This window comes from Castor canadensis, chromosome 2, assembly GCF_047511655.1.
Source record: "Castor canadensis chromosome 2, mCasCan1.hap1v2, whole genome shotgun sequence".
Lineage (NCBI taxonomy): Eukaryota > Metazoa > Chordata > Mammalia > Rodentia > Castoridae > Castor > Castor canadensis.
The window spans coordinates 172,463,657-172,488,674 of NC_133387.1; the positions used below are offsets into that span (position 1 = coordinate 172,463,657).

The 25,018-nt window shown below is 35.9% G+C and overlaps 1 protein-coding gene and 1 pseudogene across 1 annotated transcript; one reads left to right on the plus strand and one right to left on the minus strand.

Moving 5' to 3' along the window:
• Positions 1-620: 620 nt before the first annotated feature.
• LOC109677366 (putative olfactory receptor 10D4) lies at positions 621-1,562 on the minus strand. The gene has a single exon (XM_020153366.1). The coding sequence runs from the start codon at positions 1,560-1,562 to the stop codon at positions 621-623; it is 942 nt and encodes a 313-aa protein (XP_020008955.1).
• A 21,914-nt stretch (positions 1,563-23,476) lies between these two features.
• On the plus strand, positions 23,477-24,384 carry LOC109677372 (olfactory receptor 10N1-like; annotated as a pseudogene).
• Positions 24,385-25,018: the final 634 nt, after the last annotated feature.

The window sequence follows — 25,018 nt, forward strand, 5'->3', positions numbered from 1 at the left end:
TTTCCAGGGATATCACAAGGATGCAAGGAAACAATCTCAAATTTAGTGGAATCTGTAAACAAGAATAATCTTAACTCACACAAGACTGTGTACTAAGATCTTATCATAAGCATCACTCAAGTTAGTGTGAATTTTGGAGTTGACTGGTAAGAAAATGGAGCTTACACACTATAAAAGAAAGAGATATAAATTCCTGTTATTCTGTATTAAGGTAGTCTTTTTTGAATTTATTTTTTATTCTCTCTTCCCTACAGATATACATATATCTATCTGTATGTATATAGATGTACATATTTCTATGAATAAACGCTGAAAACATGAGAGAGCAGATTTTTTCCCTATTAATTATTTCAAAGATTTAATGACTAAGGAGTGTTTTAAGATACTGGTGCTTAAAGAAAATTCACACAGAATAAGAATCAGTAAAATAGCTGATAAATGATCTTATCAACTATATTTCATTTTAAAATATAAGGAAATATAAAAACAGATATACATATTTTAAAACAGTGAGAGGGATATGGGAAATGAGATAGAGTACATTTTACTTCAACCTGTCTTAGAATCTGTAGATAATAATCTGAATCAAATTTTGTCTAGTAAAACTTCAGAGACTTTTTTCATTTACTTCCCAGAGCAAGGCTTCTCTTGGGAAACAGATTGCTCAAGGCTGATTTTATGTCCTTATTCCTCAGGCTATAGATCAGTGGGTGCAGCATGGGAATTACAAGATTGTTCAAAATCTGGACTATGGCACCAAGCAAGGGACTGGGACTGGGTTGTAGATAGATGATGGTGACTGGCCCATAGGCACAAACAATGGCTGTGATGTGGGCACTGCAAGTGGAGAAGGCGCGCTGTCTGCCCTCTGTTGAGTGAATTTTTGATATGGAAATCCCAATACGGGTGTAGGAAACAAGAATGAGAAAAAAACAAATGAGAGACAAAAGACCAACATTTGTGAAACCTGCCCTCTGAGCTAGAAATGAGTCCTCGCAGGCTAGAGGTAACACTGCAGGCATATCACAGAAGTAGTAGCCCACTTTGTTGGAGGCACAATAGGGTAACTGGAAGGTGAGGGAAGTCAGGATTATGGCATGGACACAGCCACCCACCCAGGTCCCTGTGGCCAAGGAAGAGCACACCCTGTGGCTCATGAGGACCATGTATCTCAAAGGAAAGCATACAGCAACAAAGCGATCATAGGCCATCACAGTGTACAGGAAACACTCTGTGCAGCCCAGGAAATGGTAGAAGAAGAGCTGGGCAGCACAGCCTTGAAAAGAGATATTTCTACTCTGTCCTGAAAGGTCTGACAACATCTTGGGAGCAGTTGTTGAAGAGAAACCCAGGCCAAAGATGGAGAGGTTTCCCAAGAAAAAGTACATGGGGGTGTGGAGCTGAGTAAAGGAGATGATGGCAGTAAGAATGAGCATGTTTCCCAGGAGGGTACATAAATATATTGATGAGAACAAGAAGAACAGGGCTGTCTCCAGGCTCTGTATCTCAGGGATGCCCAGCAAGACGAATTCATTCACTATGGTGTGATTTCTCATTTTCATGGAAGAATTACTCTTGAGTGTCTGGAAAAAGAAATCCATGGTTAAGTTTAACATATGTATAAATTACCTGTGTTTATATCAGTAGAATGGAGAAGAAGAAAAAGATCTAGATATTTGCAGTGTGGTACTTCCTGAAAGAACTGTCTCAATCTGCCTGCTTTGCCCTGGGCTGGATATCTTTCTGCAGTTGGTTTTTAATTATAGATGGCACTCAATAATAGCTCACACAGAAGTTTCCTCTGCAAGTCTCCTATCTTCCCTTCTTTACAAACACTATTAAATTGAAAACTGAAATCATTCCAAATGCTTCATTATGATTCCAAAGGGGCAAATATAAAGTCAATGTCTTTAAAATAAAGAAGCTACATTTAATCACTTTTATTCATCTAATATAATTTATTTCCCTTAGTCATCATTTATGGTTATGGAAGCCCCACATTGAAGAGATACAGTGTCTTCCTACATTGTCTCCTGACTATGAGGTTCAGCAATGAGAAGCTAGCCAAAAGAAAGATCTTAGCTCTTTATAGTCAGAAAATTTCATTAACAAGGCCCTCATTCTGTGGAGTCCCCTAAATTTAGTAGATATGACCAACTGGGTACTTTCTACTGTAGTTTTCAAAGTCTTTAATTCTCTAACGAGGTCTAAGTTAAGCAATACTATTTTTGCAGCCATGAAGACCCAAAAGTAATGGTAGTAAAGATTCCTTTCCTAGTTTTTCTGTGATAGTCTTTCCTACTTGTTTCAAATTTTCAACACAGAGAGATCTTTAAATGATACAGTAACCCGTGGATTCTACTGCCTCATATCCTGTTACTATCTATCATCTGTCTCTTCTCTCTCTCCTTCTGTCTATCTCTCTCTCTCTCTCTCTCTCTCTCTCTCTCTCTCTCATTCTGTCTCTTTACCTGTCTATATTTCTTTTGCATTTGCATTTTTTTCCTGATGATTGTAGGGAGGGGAAGCAGCGAATAGCACTGAGATAAAAGTAAAGGACATATTTTGGGGCACTTACATGTCAAACAGGGGGCATAACTGATTCATGCTATTGAGTGTTTTTCTCCTTGTCTTTTCCCATAAAAGAACTGGCTCATGCTATTGAGTGTTTTTCTCCTTAATATCTATTCTCTCCTGAATAGATATTAGATTTCCATCAGCCTACAGGTAGATATCAGAAATTCTTGCCTTTTTCATACAGCTATGTGTCCTTCAGCTGTCTTACAGTAACTTCTTGCTTGACTCCAGGACCTGCATTAAGTCACAAACACAGGAGATTTTAAATAATCTTTGTCTTCCTTTGAGTATTAATCCCAGATGTCTGGAACATTACTGGGCAAGGACGCGATTAACTTCTGGATACAATTTGAAAAGAGAGAGAGAGAGAGAGAGACATTATTGTAATTTTCCTTGGTTAATATATGTTCTTAGAGTAATGATTTTCAAAACAGCTCATTTGACATCTGTATCACACATATTGAAGTGTGCACTTTATATTTATTGCTTTTTCATGTGTTATTTTTTATAAATAAATGATGCAATTATGGGTTATATTACTAAGCACTACCAACAAGATTGCCTTATCACAAGCAGCAATAACTGGAGTAGCTCAGAGAATTTAAGAACCTGATGGAAAACCAGACTTGGAATGGTGAGAACAAGGACATCTCTAGGATCTTAGGAGGAAGAATTTGTGGAGCAGCCTAAGAGCTGGGCTTTCATATTGCTCAGGTTCAGCAGCCTCTAATTTTGTGGTCCTTAGTTGAAGATGCAATCTGATTTTCTTGAAAGAGTCACAAGTTTCCCCTATGGCCAAGAGACAGGGTGTAGTGGAATTGAGATGGTCAGTTCTCCAGAGTAGAAAAAGGACCCTTGTCAGGAGAAAGGGGAAGAAATACGCTGAAAGGCCAAGAAGAATTTTAAACTATCACTTGATGTTTCTCACACTACTTGGCATCAATTAAGGCTTCCAGGTTAAATGCCTTGAATATGCAATGAATGTTGGGGAGAAGTGTGAAATACCCACTTCTTCAATAAATGTAGTTCTACATTTATTTATTTATGTATGCCTGGATTCCATTTATTCCAAAAATACTAAGTACCAAATCTACATCTGGCATCAATTACTATCCAAGAAAGATGGAGAGGTTAGGGAGGAAGTTGATTAGACACATTCCCTCTGTACAAAAAATTTACCTATTTTGGAGAAGAAGAGTATTGTATAGTCTTATGTAAACCTCACAACTCTGATGGGTTCTTCTAGAGATAAGGAAAGAAAAATTCAAAGTGCTTAAATGACTTTTCCTAAATCATGGAGCTTGCCTTGGAAAGAGTGAGGATTTGGCTTCTTTTTTAGGACTTTGGCCTGAAGTTACTGATCATAAAGTTTCAGTGTCCATGGAATGTTTACATAATTATAATATTCCAATTGCATTTGGGATTTTTATTTTAAAAGTTAACTTAATGGCTTTCATGCACATCTAACTAATGGTGAAAAGTTAGAAAAGTTGATGACCCTTTCATCCTCTTTATCCTTGATTACATTTAATAATTTGAAGTGTCATAACTTCCTTGAAAAATGTATTACACAAATAAAAATGATGAGGAAGACACTTTAACCTTTAAATTAACCTTGGTCTATTAAAAACTTCTTCAAGGAACACAAATGCCATGGGCTGTTTAGATGTTCAGTAGAACATTTTAGAGTTAAGGTGGCATGTACAAAATCAATTTGATGGTAAAGGTTAAAATATTCATGTTTTTCATTCTGAAAAGATCAAATATTCTGTTATAATATCTGTTACAGAATTAATAATGAGTGATCAGATCATAATGTGCCAAATTTTAATAAAATGTGTAAAAAGTTTCTTACAGTTATTCCCTCAAGAAAATGTAATGATACTCTACAATTATCATAAGCATCAAAAATTACAAGTTGTACAAAGGTTCATTTGCATTATTGCATATGAACTGTAGAAAATAATGGGTTTCATTATTTCATTTTCATATATGCATGTAATGTTCATTGATCCTCTTCAATCCCCCATTACCCTCTGTTATTGATCCCCCATCTGGTTCCCTTCCTCTTCTTTATTTGCATATTTCAGCAAGGTTTACATTTTTAATCAGTTATTTGTATCAAATATACATGCTCTATCTATCTTGAAATATAATGTTATTTATTTTGACAAAAAATTGTTACTACTTTTAATGTATAACATGATGTTTTGGAACATGTGATATGTTATGGAATGGCTTAATCGATTTAAGTAACCTATGTATTACCTTACACACTTATTTATTTGAAGTGAGAGCACTTGAAATGTATGCTTTTAGCAATTTTCAAGTATTCCATATACTGCAATTAACTAAGTCACCATGTTATATAATAGATGCTTGAACACATTCCTTATTTAACTGAAATTCTGGACCCTTTGATCAATAATCCCCTTAACCCATCCCCATTCTCTGGTAACCACCGTTGTATTCTCTGCTTCTATGAGTTCAGTTGCTTTTTATATTCTACATATATGTGAGATCATTCAGAATTTATCTGTGCCTTATTTATTTTCTTTAACATACTGTCCCCTGGTTCATTCATGTTGACACAAATGACAAGATTTCCTTCTTTTAAAGTCATTCCCCTTTTCTCTCCTGTGTCATTGCTTCCTCTGGGCTCTAGTGCATAAAACAGTTTCTTTGCTGAAAGTCCTCTATCTCATCCTTAGCCAAGAAAGAGGTCTCCACCTGGACTCAGTTTAAGTCACATTTTCAACTAAACTCCCCAGAAACCCTATGATGAAGAATACTGTTGATCATTCCTCTTCTGTGTTCTGGTAATTCCTGTTTTCATTAATTTTTAATTAAAACCTAGTCATTGAGCAAAACTTAGGCCTCAAACCCATATCAAGATTCATTCTGTCCTTCCATATGAACTTTAGGATTGATTTTTCTATGTCTGTTAAGAATGGCATTGGAATTTTAATGAGGCTTGATAGCACTGAACATATAGATTACTTCTGCAGTACAGTAATTTTCATGTTATTAATTTTACTGATCCATAAACATGACAGATCTTTCCTCTTCTGGTGTCTTCTTTGATTGCTTTCTTCAGTGGTTTATAGTTTTCATTGTAGAGGTCTTTCATTTGCTTCATCAAATTTATTCCTAGGTATTTTTTTAAGCTATTGTACGTGGGATTGCGTTCCTGATTTCTGTAACATATATAGTCACCAACATGAAACCTCCTGTACAACTAATATATGCTGATAAAAATGTTTAAAAATAGGAATAAAAAAATAACCATTCTGATTGGTAGTTGGAACAATTCCATTAGAGAAAATAACTATACAATTACTAGTGAACACATGAAGTAGGAGATAATGAATTCATGTCTTTAGTAAACTGTTGGGTTTAGGGGTTTTCTCTACAAAGCCTCCCAGTATGGGGATAGGAACGCATCAGGCAGGGTTTGGTGAATACTGGACAGGAGGACAGGATAAATGGGGCACTTGAGTAATTTGGAAATAATTATCACAATGGTAAACAAATCAGAACTAGATAAGAAGCTACATGAAGACACGAAGTGTCTGAGAAGAGAAAAATCATGGGATCAAATTAGAAAATTGAGTGAGGTTGTTGATTCATTCCACAAAAGTTGCACAGCTACTTCCATGATGCGCTCAAACTGCTACATTATGTAGAACAGAAATGAAGGAGTGTCTCCCCACAAAGAGCCACCAGAAGAATAGGAAAAGGGAGAGGCATTAACAAAGTCATTACACTTACAAATTATTAATTGTTGAGGTGGTCAGTGCTAGGAAGCAAAGCTGAGTGGGTTGAAACATTGTAAGAGAGGACTGAGTCCCCCATGGATCACTCATGTTTTTCCTCCTGTTAGTAAACGTGCATTTGCACTCCAACCCAGCACAACAATAAAAGGGGAAAAAATTTTAAAGAGAAAGAAAAAAAAGCGTGTTTGCTAAATTACCTGGATGGCTACATAGGGTTCTTTGAAATTGGGACTGTAATTTTCCAGAAAATGTTCTTTCAGCTGACATCTGAAAAGTGAGTCATCCTGAAAGGGAGGGAAGTAAAAACACTTTCTGGTTAGAGGCAGCGGCATGCATAAATGCTGTGCTGGAACTGAGCCCAGAATACTAGAACTTGAGAAAATGGAGGAAAAGAACTCTGTGTGAGATAAAGTTTGAGGTACACAAAAGCAGGCGATTACTCAAATCCCCTCTGGTCACTTTAAAATCATGGTCTCTGTGTTAGTAGGTTTAGGAAACATTGCACAGTTTAAGAAACATTGTGATTCAGTATGATCATGAGAGAAAGGAGGATATTAAGAAAAAACTGTAACTATACAGGAGAGTAGTCCTGGCTCTGGAGGATGCTCACAGAGTCAAAAAAAAATCCTTGAAATGGAGAATTTTGAAATATTTGGTCAGGAAAAAAAACATTGTCATTAGGTCAGATAAATGCTAGTGGAAATATACATGGATTAAGTACCTTTGATACCCTAATCTGAGATCTTCAGAATAGATATTCAGTTTTTGTTTTTGATTTTTTTTTAAATTTCTCTATCTGAATACACACTGAGAGCCACACTGTAATTCTCATTATTAGGAGAGGCCTCTGAGTGTTCACAGGGGATTAGCAACAAAAGAGGAGAGTAACAAATGAGAATGAGAACAGACCCTCACTCAGTGAGATTAGAATATTTTATCACAAATTTGACATAACAACTACTAAACACCATTAGATTACTACTACACCATGACATTTAGACACAACCATCTAGAATTTTTTCCCATACTGATTTCCTCGGATTGTTTTCCTCTGAAGTCTTTCTGGCTATGATAATCAGCCTCACTTCATTACACACTGAAATATCTCCCCTGCCTTCTTGAAAATACTTTGTTAAAAAGTGTTACACACTCATTGAAAAACAGTAACATTTAACTAGAAAATATAATTAAAGTTGTGTAAATTCCCCCAAATCAGATTACCCATTTTTGGCATTTGGGTAAAAAAATCTCTTATTCATTCAGTACACATAACTTCTATACTGAGATTTACATTTAAATGTATGTATTTATAATCTTATTGAAGCATCTACCTTCTAAGGGAAATTCTGTCTTCTGTTTTAATTTTATAGTATCAGTGTGTTACATAAGGAAAAAATGGAGAAGCAAGGAAGGAAAAATTAATAAAAAATTGAAAAGGGGAAGAATGACTTGTGTAAAATACCAGGAACAGTCACAGAAAAAAGCTGATGAGGAACAACTGAAGCCAATGTTGTCTAAGAGAAGGGACCTTGGAGAACTTAAAGAAGGATTACAAAAAACACGAGATTGTTCCTGTGGTTTGAAGACATTGATAGGAAAATAAATGGGGTTAGATTTAGGCAGGGAAGGGGTAGTAGGTCAAACATTTATAATAAAAAATCAACAAATTTGCTATGTTTGCTGGATGAAAATCTGAGATGGAATGTTGTTTATCTCCACTAAACTAATTTGTGACTTAAAGAAAGTCATCTAACATTTTTGAACCTAACTTTGTCTTCTGTAAAATGATGTCACAGGACTCTTATATAGATCAATTTAGATTACACATGCAAAGAAAATGCACAGTATGTGGGAAAGGAGTAAGGACTCACTAATGGTACCCCATTGCTATTGCTCTAAGCAGATTCCCTGGCAGGCACCTTAGGCTGCATTTCTCAGATGCATTTCTGCCACACTAAACTGAGGTAATAAAGAATTACAAAACAGTGGTTTCAGAGGCCTCAACCATAGATGCAGTAATAAGAAGAAGAATAGAGCTAGCAAATTCACAAAACATAAGACATATGAACACTGAATAAGCTGCTTTAAAATGTGGTAAAATACACAAGGATAAAATTTAAATTTTGAACTATTTTATAATGTATAGTTCAATGCTATTAAGTGTATTTATATTGTTGCTCAATCTCCAGAACTTTTTCATCACGCAAAAGTGAAATTCTATAAACATTAAACAATGTCTTCCTATCCTTTTCTCTTACTCTCTACCCCTCAAAAAAATTCCCAGCCCCTGGCAACTACCATTCTACTCCCTTTTTCTATGAAAAGAATACTCTAGAAAATAGCATTGGACGAGATTTTTCTTTTTGTGACTTGCTTATTTCACTCAGGATACTGTTTTTATGTCTCATCTATGTTGTAGCATGTGTTAGATTAATAAGGTGCCCTTTTAAGACTGAGTGATTTTCTGGTGTATGTGTATTACCTATTAAACAGTAAGTTTATTCACTTCTAAACTTGGAATGTCTCCATCTCTTGGCTATTGTGAATAATGCTGATGTGAATATAAATACACAAACCACTTTTCAAGACCCTGCTTTCAATTCTTTTGTAAATGCACCTAGAAACTTAACTGATGGATCATATGATAATTCTATTTTTAATTTTTAGGAAATTCAAAGCAATTTGCGTAATAGCTGCACCATTATACATTCCCACCAATAGTGTACAAATGTTTCAATATCTCCATATTATAGCCAACAATTATTATTATTACTGTTATTTGTAGTAGTGTCCTGCTTAATGGGTATAAGGTGGTATCTTATTGTTGTTTTAGTTGTTTGTTTCCTCAGCGACTCATGATATCAAGCATCGTTTCATATGCTTGTTGTATATTTGTAAGTTTTCTTTAGGAAAATGTCTATTTAAATTCTATGCTGATTTTTCATTCAGGTCACTTTTTTTGTTGTTGTGGACATAGTAAAATTTTAAGTATATTTACATGTGTCTATATGTATACATCTCTTTTCTCTTTTTTCGGCAGTGCTAGGCAAGCACTCTACCACTGAGCTCTGTCCCAGCCATACATTATGCCTTTTAAAGTAAATCTTATGTTGAGAAGTTGTAAATGTAGAAATTATTTAAATTTTAAATTTTTTCCATGTAAAACAAGCAGTGAAATACTTATTTTGAAGGAGTTGAAAGAGTAGTCAGTCATATTTTGTCTTTAACATATTTTCAATTTTACCTAAGTATGGATTTATATTTAAATTAGGACAAGAATATCTTATAGATATTCTTAGTATAAAGCAGGCACAGTAATACTAGGAGTGGGAATAATTTTGGATGAGACCTGGAGGGGGACTGACCATTCAGTCTTGCTGGAGCCTCAGAACTGACTGCACTGGTGCCATCCATGAACCGTATGCATGGGGTATTGAGATACCCTAACAAGAAGTTTCTGCCTTGTGAGATGGCCTGCAATGAGTAGGTGGTCAAGACTTTGGAGGCCAAAGTGAAATCCCAAAGACACAAATAGTGGGCATGCTCACTGCAAGGGCAGGTGAGCCCAGAATTAATCCCCATAAAGACATTGTTAATGTACTTGGCAAGAAGATCCTGCTCACTGTTGAAGAAGATACCACCACAGACTAGATGAAGCAGAAAATAATGACAAGAAAATGAAGTCTTAAAAGGAAAGAAAGTATAATTTGAAACATTGTCAACATGGTACAGGAGTAAAACTGAGGTTAAAAGGGTGGTAAAAGGGCCTGAGTCACAGAAGAAAAAACTCTTATTGTTCTACCTATAGGTAGGGCAATGTGTAGGATAGAATTAATAGAGCAAACACTTATACATCAATGTATAAGTAAAACTTATGTCAGGGAGTATTTTCCTGATTGTTTCCTGAAAACTTCTTTATATCATGAGTTTTGTTTGGAGGTAATGAGGGGTGGTAAACTGCCAAATGGATTATTCATGGAGGCTGTATTGTATCAGAGATAAGAGCAGGGGCTTTGGGTTGTTCTGAATAGTAGTTCTCTGATACTCAAAGCTCTTTTTACAGAAAATGTAGTCTACTTTATGGGAGTGATGTGAAGTATAAATCAATCAGATGATGTATATGAAAAGTCCTTAGTTCCTGATCACAGGTCAGGCTCTATAAATGTTAGTTAATATTCTCCTTTGTGAAATAGAGGAAATGAAATAGTTTTAGGCCAGAAACGAGAACAGCTACTCTCTAAGCAGAGCAGAAGGATGGAGGGACAGTTGATTTGGTAGAGAGTGGCCTTCTAAGGATCACAGATACTCTCTATCTTCAACTGGAAGAAATGGCTGCCCTTTACAGAGACAGGAAATCCATATTCATCTCCTGGCATTTTTTCTCAGATGTCTTACACAGAGTTGAGGCAGTGTGACTGACTATATTAATTATAAAGGTATTTAGGAGAACTCAGAGATTACAGAGGGAAACCAACATAGATAATTTTGTAGGCAAACAAAATGGACTTATTGATTCACTTAAAAGAAGTAAATAGAAGATTGATGTTCAGAGCAAATGAATTTTTTAAGTCCTTTACAGAATGCATAATTCATGTCTGAACAGCAAGGAATACACTATGGAACACCACTTTCAGAGCCCTTTTCCCTTCTTTGTTCCTTAAGTAATAGATTAATGAGTTCAGTATGGGTGAGACAATATTATTCAATTGCACCACAACACCAAGCAGGGGATTGGGTGTGCACTGAAGACAAATGATGATCACAGGGCTGTAGGGACAGAGGATTGCAGTGATGTGAGCACTGATGTGGAAAAAGCTTTCTGCCTCCCCTCTGCTGAATGGCTTCTCAGGATATCAATCTCAACATGAGTATAGAAAACACAAACACTGAATGCCTTTTTTCAAAAACAGAGAACTGAAAAGCAAAACAGGTCTTGTCTGTGGGTTAGTACCAGTAGGAGGGGGGAGGATATAAGGAAAGAGTGAAGGAGGCTGAATGTAGTGGAAATATTATATACTCATGTATGAAAATGGAAAAATGAAACCTGTTGAAACTCTTTCAGGAATGGGACCAGGGGATAAAGGAGAATGATGGAGGGGGTGAATTCAACTATGATATATTGTTAAGAAGATTTGTAAATGTCACAATGTACCTCAAGTATCACAATAATAAAATAAAAAATTTTAAAAAGGCATTATTGCATTATGTAATCTTTAATTTTTTTAAAGTAAAATTATCACATGTATATTTATTTGCATTTATTTAAAGACATCATTGTTACAGGTTTCATAATGGTCTGTATTTTTTCTTATGAATTATTGCTCATCCTTTGCCAAATTATCTATCAGTGTACACACATTTGACTACAGATATAGCCACAGCATATCATTAAGTCTAACTATTTTGCATCCTGAAGTTTCAGCTTTTTCCAATATTCATAGTAATGTTTTTACCTAATCTGGATAGTAGAAAAGAATAGTGAGAATAATTTGTGAGCATTTCAAAGACAGGGTGTTGTTTTCTACTAACTGCTACAAAGAGAAGAAAATAAAAATACCTGGCTTCATTTCAGGCATCCCCATCTCCAATCTACACTGGGGCTGTGCACCTCACTGTAGTAGATTAGGAGTTCCACAGCCTCATCAATCTTGTGTATTAAAACCATGGAAACCTGAGTTGGGGAGGAGCAAAGGAGCCACATTAAAATGTCACTGGTTCCTTCCTGAGACTGAGGTCAGAGCTGAGGGCTACAGAATTCTTCCATAATAAGCATGATCGGGGCAGAGGCAAACTCAGTAGAAGACTCTGTACCTTAAGCCATGTGGGGAAAGAGCACTGTGCCACTCCCTCTCAGATAACAGGGAAAGCCAGGGAGATCTTGGAAGGGTTGTAAGAAGACCAAGTCAAGACCTAAGGAACAAGGGTACTGGAAACAACTATACATGCTTACTGAATACCTTAGGATAATTCTTATTATTTTCATGGTATTTAACATATGTCCTGCTGTATTTGGGTAAAATACTCTCAACAATTTGCTGGGAATTAATGGTGACATCCATGTAGATTATGGGATACAGGTACACCAAATGGATTAAAGGAGGCTTCATACCCAGGAAAGTATTCTCAGATTGATATATGAAAAGTTACCTTAAGTCTGTTTTCCATGCCAACACTTTTAAGCACATTCATGAAATAAAGGAAATTTCCAAAATTATGCCACCACCAGTATTCAGAAGAGAGGCAGTAACTAGAAGACAGGATCTAGGATTCTAGATAGCTGAGAACACAGAGTGTAGGGCTTCATCTGCTTCTAGGGACAGCTCCTGCACATACTCCAGTGTGAGTGCTACTTCTGACACAGTATGCAGTTTTCCCACCTCAGTGGAAGACATCACTGGAGCATGTATCATCTTCCAATAAGTAAGCATGGTGGCTCAGAAAGAAGGCATCCTCATAGTTTTTGTAGATCTAAGAAGACCAGAATTAGGCATAGGAAATAAATATAACATCAAGCAAAGAGACAAGTAGTACAAAGAACAAGGGGAGAGACTGTGATGGGTCTTGTAAATTCCACAGCTCTACTTTGAATATCTATAAGTTTTTCCTCTCCCTAAATGATTTTTGGAAAATAACAGAAAGTAGTGGAGGGTAGTGCATTTAGAACCAGCATATTTGAAATATTGCATTTGATAAAGATCTGACAAATATCCATTAAGTAGGATGGGAGGAGATAAAGTGTTCATACCCAGTACCTTCTTCTTATCCTTTAATTCTGCTACACTTTTCTTTCTATCCACCAAGGCCTTATAACCATATATAGTAGAGTCTTCATTCATGCAGAATGCAAAGATGACATCCAAAGGAACTTTCTCCTCATTCTCATAATTTAAGGTAACAGACACACCATCTACAAACTCTGGATGCTCAAGGTCACCACAATGTCCTTTAGTGCCACTGAGGCTACATCAGGGTCTAAGAAATCAATGAGCTTTAACCAGTAGCCTCCCACAGGCCAGGAACTATGATAGATACAAAAGACACTTGGGAAAGTATGAGTTATGAGTTAGGTTTACCTGACTCTTTTGGTCAGTGAGTAGACCACAGGACACTCCATGTTGACACAAGGTTTCTACAGAAAAGACACAAAGTGTAACAATGGGACATATTCGCTGTTATCCACTCAAAAACTAGAAGCTTATGTGCTTTACTTTGGTACAAGAATACATTCAATATGGTAGTGTTGTAGTTGGGAAATGGAAGGTGAAGGGAAGTAGACAATGATGCCAACTGTAAGACTCCAATTGAATGACAAACTTCTGTGAGGAGGATATAAGAGTCACTATTAGCTCACAGAATAGGAAATCTCTGAAATACCCAGAGACTGCTTCAAACACCAACTTCACTTTAAGAAAAGAATGTTAACAGATCCCTTGTTAGGGATACTGGATAGACACCATTATCTTATTTCTCTGAACCTTAGCATTGTCTTTCTGCAAGGAGAACCATGCTAGCATGTCACACACACACACACACACACACACACACACACACACACACACACACACACACACACACATTTTACCCAAACCCAGAGCAATCCATGCTTATCATCCACTTCACATCAATGGTGTTTCCTATACACTGAACCCCACTCACACAGATCCAGACCAATCAATCAGGCTGGTTATTCCGCACCTGCTATATTGAGCAATTGAATAAACACTAAGTGTAGTTAATTGCTCACTTTTTAATAGCAACATAGAGGGTAGTAGCAGCTGAGGAGAGAAAAGACCATGCTGAGGAAAAGAGCCTCCATGAAATCTATAAATGATGCAGTAAGAAGAAGCTGGGACTGGAGGAGGAAGCTTATAGCAGGAGATTCACAAAGGAGCAAAGGAGCTGAAGGTTTCTGCCAGGCAAACAGAGCACTCAGGCTGACCAATACTTACCAAGTGTGACTGTCAGAAGAGAGAGTTGCAGTCATGCATTCCCTATAAGGAAAACAATTTTAATTCCAGAGTCTAACCTCAGAACAAATACCTCAACGACAGAAACTTGCTATACTGCACCCTCTCCTCCACCCTTCCCAGTAAAAACAGCCTTAGTTTGAGTCAGAATTAATCCTATTTCGCAGGATGGAAATTCAGAAAGTCGCCAAGCAACACAAATGGTAGAGTCAAGCCCAAGGGTGACCAAGGCCAAAGCCTTACTTTTGAGGCAGATTGGGGACTGAGGGTTCTCATTGAATGACGGAGCTGCCTGTGATGTGGAACTCTCAGGATTAGTAGAATCAGGGCTCTAAGAAGCTCAGCTAACAGCTTAGAGGTGGGAAGGAGCTGAGTAGAGCTGCTGGCCACCCTCTAGCACTGTGTTGCAGGGAGAAGTGGAGGAGCTAAGATCCAGTAAAGGAAGAGATTTGGGATGCAGAGAGAGGCTTGAAGTGGAATGTGCCCAATTTTCAGTGCCCAGGTATTTATAACAGGACAGCATTACACTCTTAAATTTCTGTCTAGAAGTTTTTAGGGGCTAAAATTGATTGGGATGTATGAAGACCTAACTAAAGTCTCATTTCCACAACAGAAACTTACATGAATTAAACTGAGTACACATAGGAGAAATGGGAGAGAGAGAGAGAGAGAGAACAAAGTAAAAGAGAAACATGGTAAGAAAAGGATCCTCCAGATTATTGGTTAATGGCTAAATCTCCCCTACAGCCCCCTCAAGATTACCCTAAACTGGCAAAATTTAAGAAAGTTTCAGGGAGCACACACCAAGACTAATTTCCCACTCTTGCTCAAATAACAAAGCCCCAACAGATCTGCGGTACAGGGCAGCTGGATCCTGCCCCAGTGCTGGTCTTAAGACAGTTTGGTCACCAACATTTACCTGAAGTACCTAGTCCTCTAAGTAGCTATAAACTGAAACCAGTAACAGTTTAATTTTTGCCAGAAGATCTTTCTCCTTCTAGGGACAAGTTATAAAGGAGCAACTATATGGCTAAAAGATCCATTAAAAGTTGTTTGACAAATAGTCAAAGTTCTGTTTTTCCCTGGAAAGAAGGAACTATGTTCAACTTTAGAATGTTTGTGGCTTTTTTTCCACAAACAAGTAATTGAGGATAGGCAAATTGAAGGGATTTGTTTTTTAGGTGAAAATGTTGTAACAACAACATCCACAATGTTACAAAAAAACTGCAGGCTTCTGTAACAGTCTTAATTACTAAGGGCTTCCTTTGTGCTCATGTCTGCTAATAGGAACTTCATGGGCATTCCATCATTGACTCCTCATCACTAACTTGAGTCATCTTTCCCAAGTTTATATGGGGAGTCACTCAATGCACACACTTCTGCTTCAATGATACAACGTCCAGTCTCAAAGGACCCAGTCTTACTGGTGTGGGTCTCATGAGTATTTCATAAAGTTGGCAAAACCAAGTGTTACAGATAATAGTGTAAGTAGCCAAGAGTATCTGTCCTCATTTTCTTGGATGAAACACAATAAATGTGATCAATTTCTTTATATTTTCTCTATTTGAAAATGATCAATAAAATTTGGTACTTAAAGACGTAATGACTATTGAGAATCTGTGTAAAGAATATATATGGTGGAAGGGTGTGGTTGCATATGCCTGTAATCCCAGCTGGGAGGAGAAGATAGGAGGATCACAGTTTGAATTATGCCTGGGCAAAAGTTATCAAGACTTTGTCTCACGAATAAGTCAGGCATTGTGATACATGTATGTAATTCAAGCTTTCGTGGAGGTTTAGGTAAGAAGATTGCAGTCCAAGGCTGGCACCTTGCAAAAACTTAAGACCCTACCTGAAAAAAAATTAAAGTGAGTGCTGAGGGTGTGGCTACACATTAGATCAATTGCCTTGTAAGAGTAAGATCCTGAGTTCAAACTCCAGTACTGCCAAATATGAATATATATATATATATTTTCCTATGGAAAATTTGGTATGGTTTGGTCTTTGCAATGGGCTTGTTGTGGCAAATACATCCAAATCCCTAGGTTCTCACATCTGTAAAAAGAACGTAATAGCATACTTGTGTCATTGGGTTGATTTAAGGCTTGAAGGATCTTGATAGATGTATAAACATATGTACATCTATGAATATAAACATACACACATGACTATATTCATACATATATGCACATATACAGTAAAGCACTGCATATGCACAAATTCAATTTTACCACTACTAGGCACTAGAAATGTGGTTTTTTATGTATACCAACTAAATGTGAGTGGGAATGATCCTTTTCCCTTGGTAAAGAGGAGAACTGGCATGGTTTCTCACCCCTAAAACTTCATGTTATTCATTTTGTCAGTCAACATGTATTTATTGGGCTTCTGTATACAAGGCAGTTTTCTTCACATTGACTTTATGGCAATGAGCAAAACAGACAAAAACCATAACCCCCAAGGAGCTTATCTTGTAAGAGGAGGAAATATCCAATAAACAAACAATTATGTTTGTTTATAAGAAGATATTTGGTAGTGAAAATACTTAAAGTAAGGAAAATACCATCATGTTTTGCTAAACCATGGGACATGCTCTAAAAATGTATCATTTGGTGATTTCTTTTTAAAATATTTTATTAGTATATAATAGTTATACAAGGGTGATATGTTGTGACATTTACATATGTGCTTACAATATATCTTAATTAGCTTCATCCTCTGCATAGTTCACCCTCATCATCCCTTTCCCCTTCTTAGAACAACTTCAATAGGTTTCATTTTTCTGTTTTTATACATGAATACAAAATGTATCCACCATATTGCAAATTTTTTGCCCTTTCTTTATGCCCTTCTTCCTCCCACTGTTATCCAACCCCAAACAACACCTTCATACCCTTCAATTTTTTAAATGTAAATACCAAGGGAGTTTGCCTTGGTATTTCATACATTGTACTTTAATCAGATTAAACCCCATTAATTTTCATGGTGAGAACATAACAGTGTGTACCTACAGAAACCCAGGTTGTACATGGCAGCCACTCCATTTGGGCTATTAGTACAATGAAAAGATGCATTGATACAAGATGAGTGAGGCTACTGCTAGCCAGCATGGCATATTGTTTTAAAGTAAGATTATTTTTATAAGTAGAGGAGTATATCCTAAAATAGTGATTAGAAATTATAGTATACTCATATATATAATATATATATGACTCGATAATATTATCATTATCAAGTTTTATGTACCTTACGTAATTGTATTCACTAATACTTGTACAGGATTGGCAGCACAGTAGATTGTTTGTATCAGTGTCACCAAATACAGTGCATTGTGCTATGAGGTTATCATGACCCTGACACTACTGGGAAAATAGGAATATTTCAGCTGCATAATAATCTTATGGGGCTATATTGTGGATATGACATACTCAATAGCTGTTAGTAGAAACATCTTTATGTGTTGCATGACTGTATGTAGTATCTACTTGCACATGACTGACGATGCAATGGGTTTGTTTATATGTTGGCACCCAATACACATTATGTCATTATTATGGCTATGATGTCACTAGGAAAAGGAATCTTTCAGCTCAATAATAATAATAATGTGGTATTGCATTATAGATGTGGTCTCTCTGGCTTTTCACAGAAACTTTCTGCAGTGCATGAGTCCATGATTGTAATGTAGTGTAATACAGAACAAAGAGAAGCCACTTTACAATAGGTATCTTCATCCAAAAGTCTCTCCTTGTTACTTTGTATTGCTAGATAGCCTCCAGTGTTCATTCTCACCTGCTTTTTATATTAATAAGAGACCCAAGTGGAGCTCAGTCTATGGACATAGAGAATAAATACATTTTCTAGTGTCCCTTAAAGCTGGTGTGACCTTGGGAATAAGTTGTAACCAAAAGGAAACAGGAAACTTCAACAGATAGGGGAATATGTAGAAACAGGAAAGAAGACATATTTGGTAGACCAAATCCTCAAACTGTACAGGAGAATGATGGAGGGGTGAATTAAACTACGACATATTGTAAGAATTTTTGTAAATGTCACAATGTATCCCCAGTACTACAATAATATAATAAAAAAGAAAAAACGAAAGAAAATAAAACAATAAAACTTTTAAAAGAACAAATGTAGTCAATGATATATTTAACCCAAAGTGAAAAGTGAGGTGGTCAAGAGAGAGTCACAAACTATTTGATTCCCAATCCCTTTAAGAATTATATTGATTATTGAGTTTTATATTGTAACTCTGAATTTTTTCCCCAATTAGCATTTAATTGCTCCCTGTGCTCAGAGGGCTCCTGATCCCTGAGTCTCAGGGTATATCATGGATGAGGCTCCACAGGGACCATGAGACCATTAAAAAAAAAGAGGAGAATCTTTTATTTCTGCTAGATCTAAGCAAACTATCCTGTCACCTAGAATCTAAGGCATCCTCTCTCTGTGATTCTGAATGCAAAAGATAACCACTTAGGTTCTGCAGCTACAGAACCCAAGCCCAAATCCATGATATCTAGTGAAGAGAGGCCCTTGGGATGGAGAACTCTACAACTCCAGAGAAGAAAATGAACATGCTTTCCTTTTTTGAGCCAGTATGAACATTTTGACCATGTAAGTGCTCAGAGCTGAGCTATCCCCTAATGTTTCTCAAATTTTACTTTTCGCCCTCATTCCAGAGGCCCAGGGAGAAAGGATTTGGTGGAGAAGTCAGCAATCATGGTTTCTTTCTCTTTTGATGTGAAGGTCAGGGTCTTTTTCCCCTACTCACTCTGTCACACAGAGGATACAGGAATTCATTCTTTAATTGGCTTTTTGTTAATTTCTAATTTTTCAGTATTTCTTATGTTCGATAGCATCACACAATTGTTTACAAAAATGACAATGCTTTTCTCTTAAAGATAGATAAAAGACATTGGATACTTTTCCTAATTATCTGAAGATGAATATATTTCATTTAAGCAGTTCCCTTTCATTCTCTTTATCCTAAAATATAGCATTTCCTACACCACCCTCCAGTCCTGTGTTTCCTCAGATTACCCTGTCTTTCCTAGTGATCTCATCCAAGTTTAGGACATGAACTATCACCACAGTTCAGGTAACTTCCCTCATTATTTGACATAGGATGCCTACAATAAATGTAATAATTAGGAGTCAGTGTGTAGCATCATCTTATTTATCAAAAATATTTCAAGAACATCATCGTAGTAAATCTTTACAGTTATTCTGTGAGGTAAATACTATTTCACTTAACAAAAAACATTTACTGGGTGCTCACTATTTACCATATGCAATTATAAGAACATTCCACATGTTTATGGAGCACAGTTGTCATCCTGGATGTCAAATACACACCTGGGACTCAGTGAAGATCAGTTCAGAAGCAAATAAAGATGGATCAATGGAATGGCATGAACTTCCTATTTTGTCCTTATTTTCTGCTTTTCGTATTAATAAAACTATTTTTTACTCTCAAACGAATCTTAGTTTGAATGAAAAATGTTAACTGAGGCTATTGATACACAAGATTTCTGCTTCTTTAAGATGAGTAGATGACTTTAGAGGTTCAGATATATAACTCATAGTCACACCATCAAAAATCAGAATTTGGGGTCTAGGAATATTGCTTACTGGTACAGCATTTTCCTAGCATACATGAGACTCTGGGTTCCATCACCATCACTCCAAAACAAAAGTCAGTATTTGAACTTGAATTTTTGAACTTCTGAGTTCTTTTGAATATGCCAAGTTGTCTCTTTCATAGACAAATATTTGAATTTCAGTTCAATCTTCTATGAAACTGTGCCCCTTTTTACTAGGACATGACATTAAATAACTATTTGAATTATACCTTTTTTCCATGGTAAGTATAGAAGATGAGATAATATTTAATATTTTTGAATGACATAAAATTAGAAGGACAAATAGTAATTTATAATGGTATAGAATAAAAATCTCAAAGTTTCTAACAATATTTTCTGAGCTTTTTATCATAAACCTTCTTTGTTTTGAATTTTAATCTTACTGAAAATCATGCTTACATTGCTTTAGAATCAGCAGAAATTTGACTCGTGTATCTTCTTGTGTAACACTACCAGACTCTAACATAATTCAGAATTGGCTCTGTTTTGAATGGTTTGGAGGGGTGTTTATGTGGGGCTGTGAAGGATGGAGTAAGCACGTAAGCCATGGTGCCCAATATTCTTAATCACATGTTATTTTTGGACCTCAGAAAAATTTAGTGATTTGCATGGGGTCCCAAGTGTTTTTTCTAAACATGTTCCCAAATTGATTATTTATGATTAGCTGTGCTCATGCTTGTATTAAATCCATGTGTCACAAGAGTGTTTTCCCTTGCCAGGAGTGAAAGGAGTAACAGTCACCAATTACCTGCAAAATGCAATACCTCATAGGATATTACCCAGTTTTACCCATACAACTCCTGTTTTAGATATAAGTTAACTGAAGGCAAAGCAAAGCATAAAATGAGTAGTCATAAAACAGTCTAGATATTAGAGCAAATCTGCTCACCTTAAAATTTTCTCTTTTTCTAATTACCACAGCCCTTTAACTTCTCTCCCCCAGGCAGGTAGTATTGGAATTCTCTATCACAATCAAGGTATAATAAGAAGGTCATCATTTTAATCTTTAATCTTACAGTAATTTGGGGGGAGAACTATTACCTTACTTGATCAATAACAAGTGTTTAGTGAATACCCACTATACACCAAGAACAGCTACAGGAATGTCTCACATCTTCAATGATATTTCCTTATTTGCTTTATCATGATTTCCAACAACCAACTGCACTTCTGTCTGTTTTTAACCCCCACATTTTCATAATTTTAAAGACACATATTATGTTCCATTTTTTTCTGTACCTTTTCACTGAAAGTCTTTTCATAGAAATATGTTCAAATACTTTCACAGCAGTTTTTCCTCTCTGTTCCTTGAGCCTAGTTAAAATTGTTCTGGAAACTCCAAAAATGCCTAATGGTTAACCCAGAGCATGGAAACCACTCAGTGGCCATGTATTCCCATCAACAATTCAGCCAAATATAAACTGGCTTCAACTCCAGATGGTGCTCCATGGGAAAAAAGATGAAAGTTTTCTGGGGTAAAAAAGCAAAGAATATTGATATTCTTCCAATAAGAAATCCCAAAGACCCAAGATTCAAAGAACCCAATACAATAAATGTAGCTTCTATAGACTTGATTCCGTGACACTAATAAAATAAATCAATTGCATTAATATATTGTGCTATTCTATATTTAATTATCACATAAACTGAGATGCATGATGTCAATGAATCTTAAGCAACCTATGGTTGTCATGGTTACATCAACTTCTTTTTGTATCCTCTTCTTTTTTGCTACAGAACTTTCTTATAATCCCTCTTCTCATGGAAGCCCATTGTCTTATATTAACTCTCTGCCATCAGCTATTATTTACATCTTTTCCTGCTGGAAATAGACAATAATCAGTTGCCAGCAGTATGAAGATTTTCTATGATCATCCTACCTTTCCTAGCTCAGGAATTGTATGCTCTAAACTTTGATGAATATCTGAATGCCTTTCATTACACATAGAATCTAGAGGCAAAAACAAAATCAATTCAGGTACTGTCACCTGAGGTTCAAAAGAAACAGGCTAAACTTAGTCTCAGAACAAAATCAATAATTTCAGAACATTTGAAAATTACTCCAGTAATAAATAAACAAACAAACAAACAAAAAATAAGCAAAACTTGCAACACTGCTAAAATATGTCATCCTAGAGATGTAGTGATGAACAACAATTGGCATGGTCTCTTCATGCAACTTAAAGTATATCCATAAATTAATTTCTAATTTTTCATTAACACATTCATCTAGCAAATATTTAAATGCCAGTTCTCCCACAGCACTTTGCTAAATGCTGCAGATTCAATGACAAATTATAGTCTTTATTCTCAGAGCAATTATACTTGAATAATCTTCATGTACTTTGTATCTCCAAAAAAAATCAGAGCATTAAAGTAAAACTGCAAGTGGAAGCATCATCTCTTGTTGGATGCAAGAGATGCTTTTAAATTCAAGTGTTACAATAGAAGGCCAACTGCACACCGTGCAAAGGTAATTTATAGTTCTCAGAATATTAAATTATCTACTACCATTAAAATAAAGCAGAAAGCAAAAAGAAACATGATGATTGCCAGTGGTGGGGGGAAGGAGTAGAAATGGGGTATGCCTATCAATTGGGATAATTTTAAATATACAAAGAGGAATAAATTCTAGAGTTCTCCTCTATAATAATCTTCTGAAATTTAACAATATTATATAATACATCATGAATCCATACAATACAGTTTTAAAAAAAGGTTGAGTTGTTACCACAACTATTTTTAAATGAAAAAATTTACAAAGCATAACACACACAAAGATCAGAATTGAATAATCTTAATTTCATTGTTCTATGTATTCAAAAATTATAATTCCTAACAGTGCATACATATACAATATTTGTATCTTTGCATAGCATGTAACTTCACTAAAACCTACAATCTACGTAAGTCAACATAGCTGCTAACCTCTAGGCAATTTAAACCCCCCCAATATTAAGTTGCCACTGTCACTTTTGTTCAAATGAACATTCCCATGTAAGAAAATGTTCAAACTAGCAATAATATCTAAATAGAGTGATATTAATACAGTACAAATTCTATTGTTAATTTCATTGCATAACAACACATGGTTCTAATCAGAAGTGTGAGTACCCAATTTGAACTTTGATGATTATTTAGGGCATTCAATGACATCTTTGAGTAACTTCAAATGTTCTGAAAAAAGAATTAGAAAAAAGAGTCTCCCAAGTTGTATTATAAAATGGAATTCATGCTCTATAATGGGCTATGGACATTAACTAAATAGTGTTCCATTGTTTTCTTATCTTACCCAATATTTCACTTTCCTAAAGTGTCCTTCTGCTTTGTAGTCATATAACTAGCACCTTAATGTTTTTGAAAGAAATTCTAATTGTTATTGTCAATTTCAACTTTATATTTAAACAACAGTTGGTGGCAACAAGCATATTGGTATTATGTCTGTCAAGATCAGCTTCCATGTTTGTATTTTCATTTTCTCTGTGAAAACACAGACCACTGTTACAGCATGAGAAATCAGACATTGCTGGATGAGTTCATTCTACTTTGAATACCTCAGACAGAAGGACTGGAGACTGCTCTTTGTCATCTTCTCATTCATCTACAGCTTTACCCTATTTGGAAATTTGCTCATATTTATACCAATCATTTCTTCTTCTACCCTTCATACCCCCATGTATTTCTTCTTGGAACTTCTATCCATTTTTGACATGTTGTTTCCTTCAGTAACCTGTCCCAAGATGCTACTTTATCTCTCTGGACAAAGCTGAGCCATCTCTTATAAGGGATGTATTGCACAGCTCTTCTTCTATCATTTTGGGATCTAGTGAAAGATGCCTCTATTCTGTGATGTCTTATGATTGTTTTGTTGCCATCTGTTACCCACTGAGATACATGTTCATCATGAAACCTGGAGTTTGTGCCAGCTTGGTCATGGTGGCTTGGTTGGTTGGGTGTCTTCAAGCCACCATCCTGACCACCTTTACCTTTCAGTTAATCTACTATGGCCCCAACCATGTGGATTACTTCTTCTGTGACATTCCTGAAATTTTACCCTTGGCTCAGAAAGTGGGTTCCATTAATGTTGGCTTTCTGGTTCTAATACTTTTATTCAGTGTTTGTGTCTCCTATGTTCATATTGGGATTGCCATTCTAAGAATCCATTCAGTAAAGGGGAGGCAGAAAGCTTTCTCCACATGTAGTGCTCACCTCACTACAATCCTCTGTGCCTATGGACCTGTGATCATCATCTATCTGCAGGGCACACCCAACCCCCTGCTTGGTGCTGTGGTTCAAATATTAAATAATATTGTTTCACCAATAATGAACTTATTAATCCATTCCTTAAGGAACAAGGAAGTGAAAAGATCACTGAAAAGAGTGTTTCAAAGTGCAGTGCTTTTGTCTAGGAAATGAACTATGCAGTTCATAATGGATATAAAAATTTTATTGCCTCTGGATATCAACCTCTTTTCCTACTCTTAAATAAGTGACACATACTAGAAAATACTTCATCTGAAAGCAATATACTTTGTTTGCCTACTAGACTTTCTCTGTTATTGTCCTCAGCAGCCCTTGATCCTCATTATTAACTCTAGAAATAATATTATTCTTCAAACCATAACTCTGGGTAAGGAAATCAAGAGGCATAGCAATCAGTTGGAAACATTTTCTATCTCTATAATGGATAGCCTTTTTTTTCTGGTTGAAGATAGAGAAGACTTGAGACCCTTAAATAATGGTTCTCTGTGACAAATCAGTCTTCATTTCCCACTTTTGTTCTACTCAGAATGTACTTATTAACCTTTTCTGCATACAAGCATTTCAGTTCCTCTATTTCATGAAGAAAAGTATTAACTAGCATCTATACAGCATGAACAATGATCCAGGCACTATGACTAACTTTTTGCAGTTATCTTATTTAACCTTCTCTAATAAAAGAGCATTGAGCATTAGAGACCTCAAATAACAGACAAAAATTGCACATTAAACATTAATCTACACCTTAAATTCAGTTTCCTTTCACCTGAAGAGTCCCAATTCTTAATCT

Excerpts from the sequence above, each read along its gene's own strand:
- LOC109677366 (XM_020153366.1), bottom strand. The coding sequence starts at position 1,562 with ATGAAAATGAGAAATCACACCATAGTGAATGAATTCGTCTTGCTGGGC.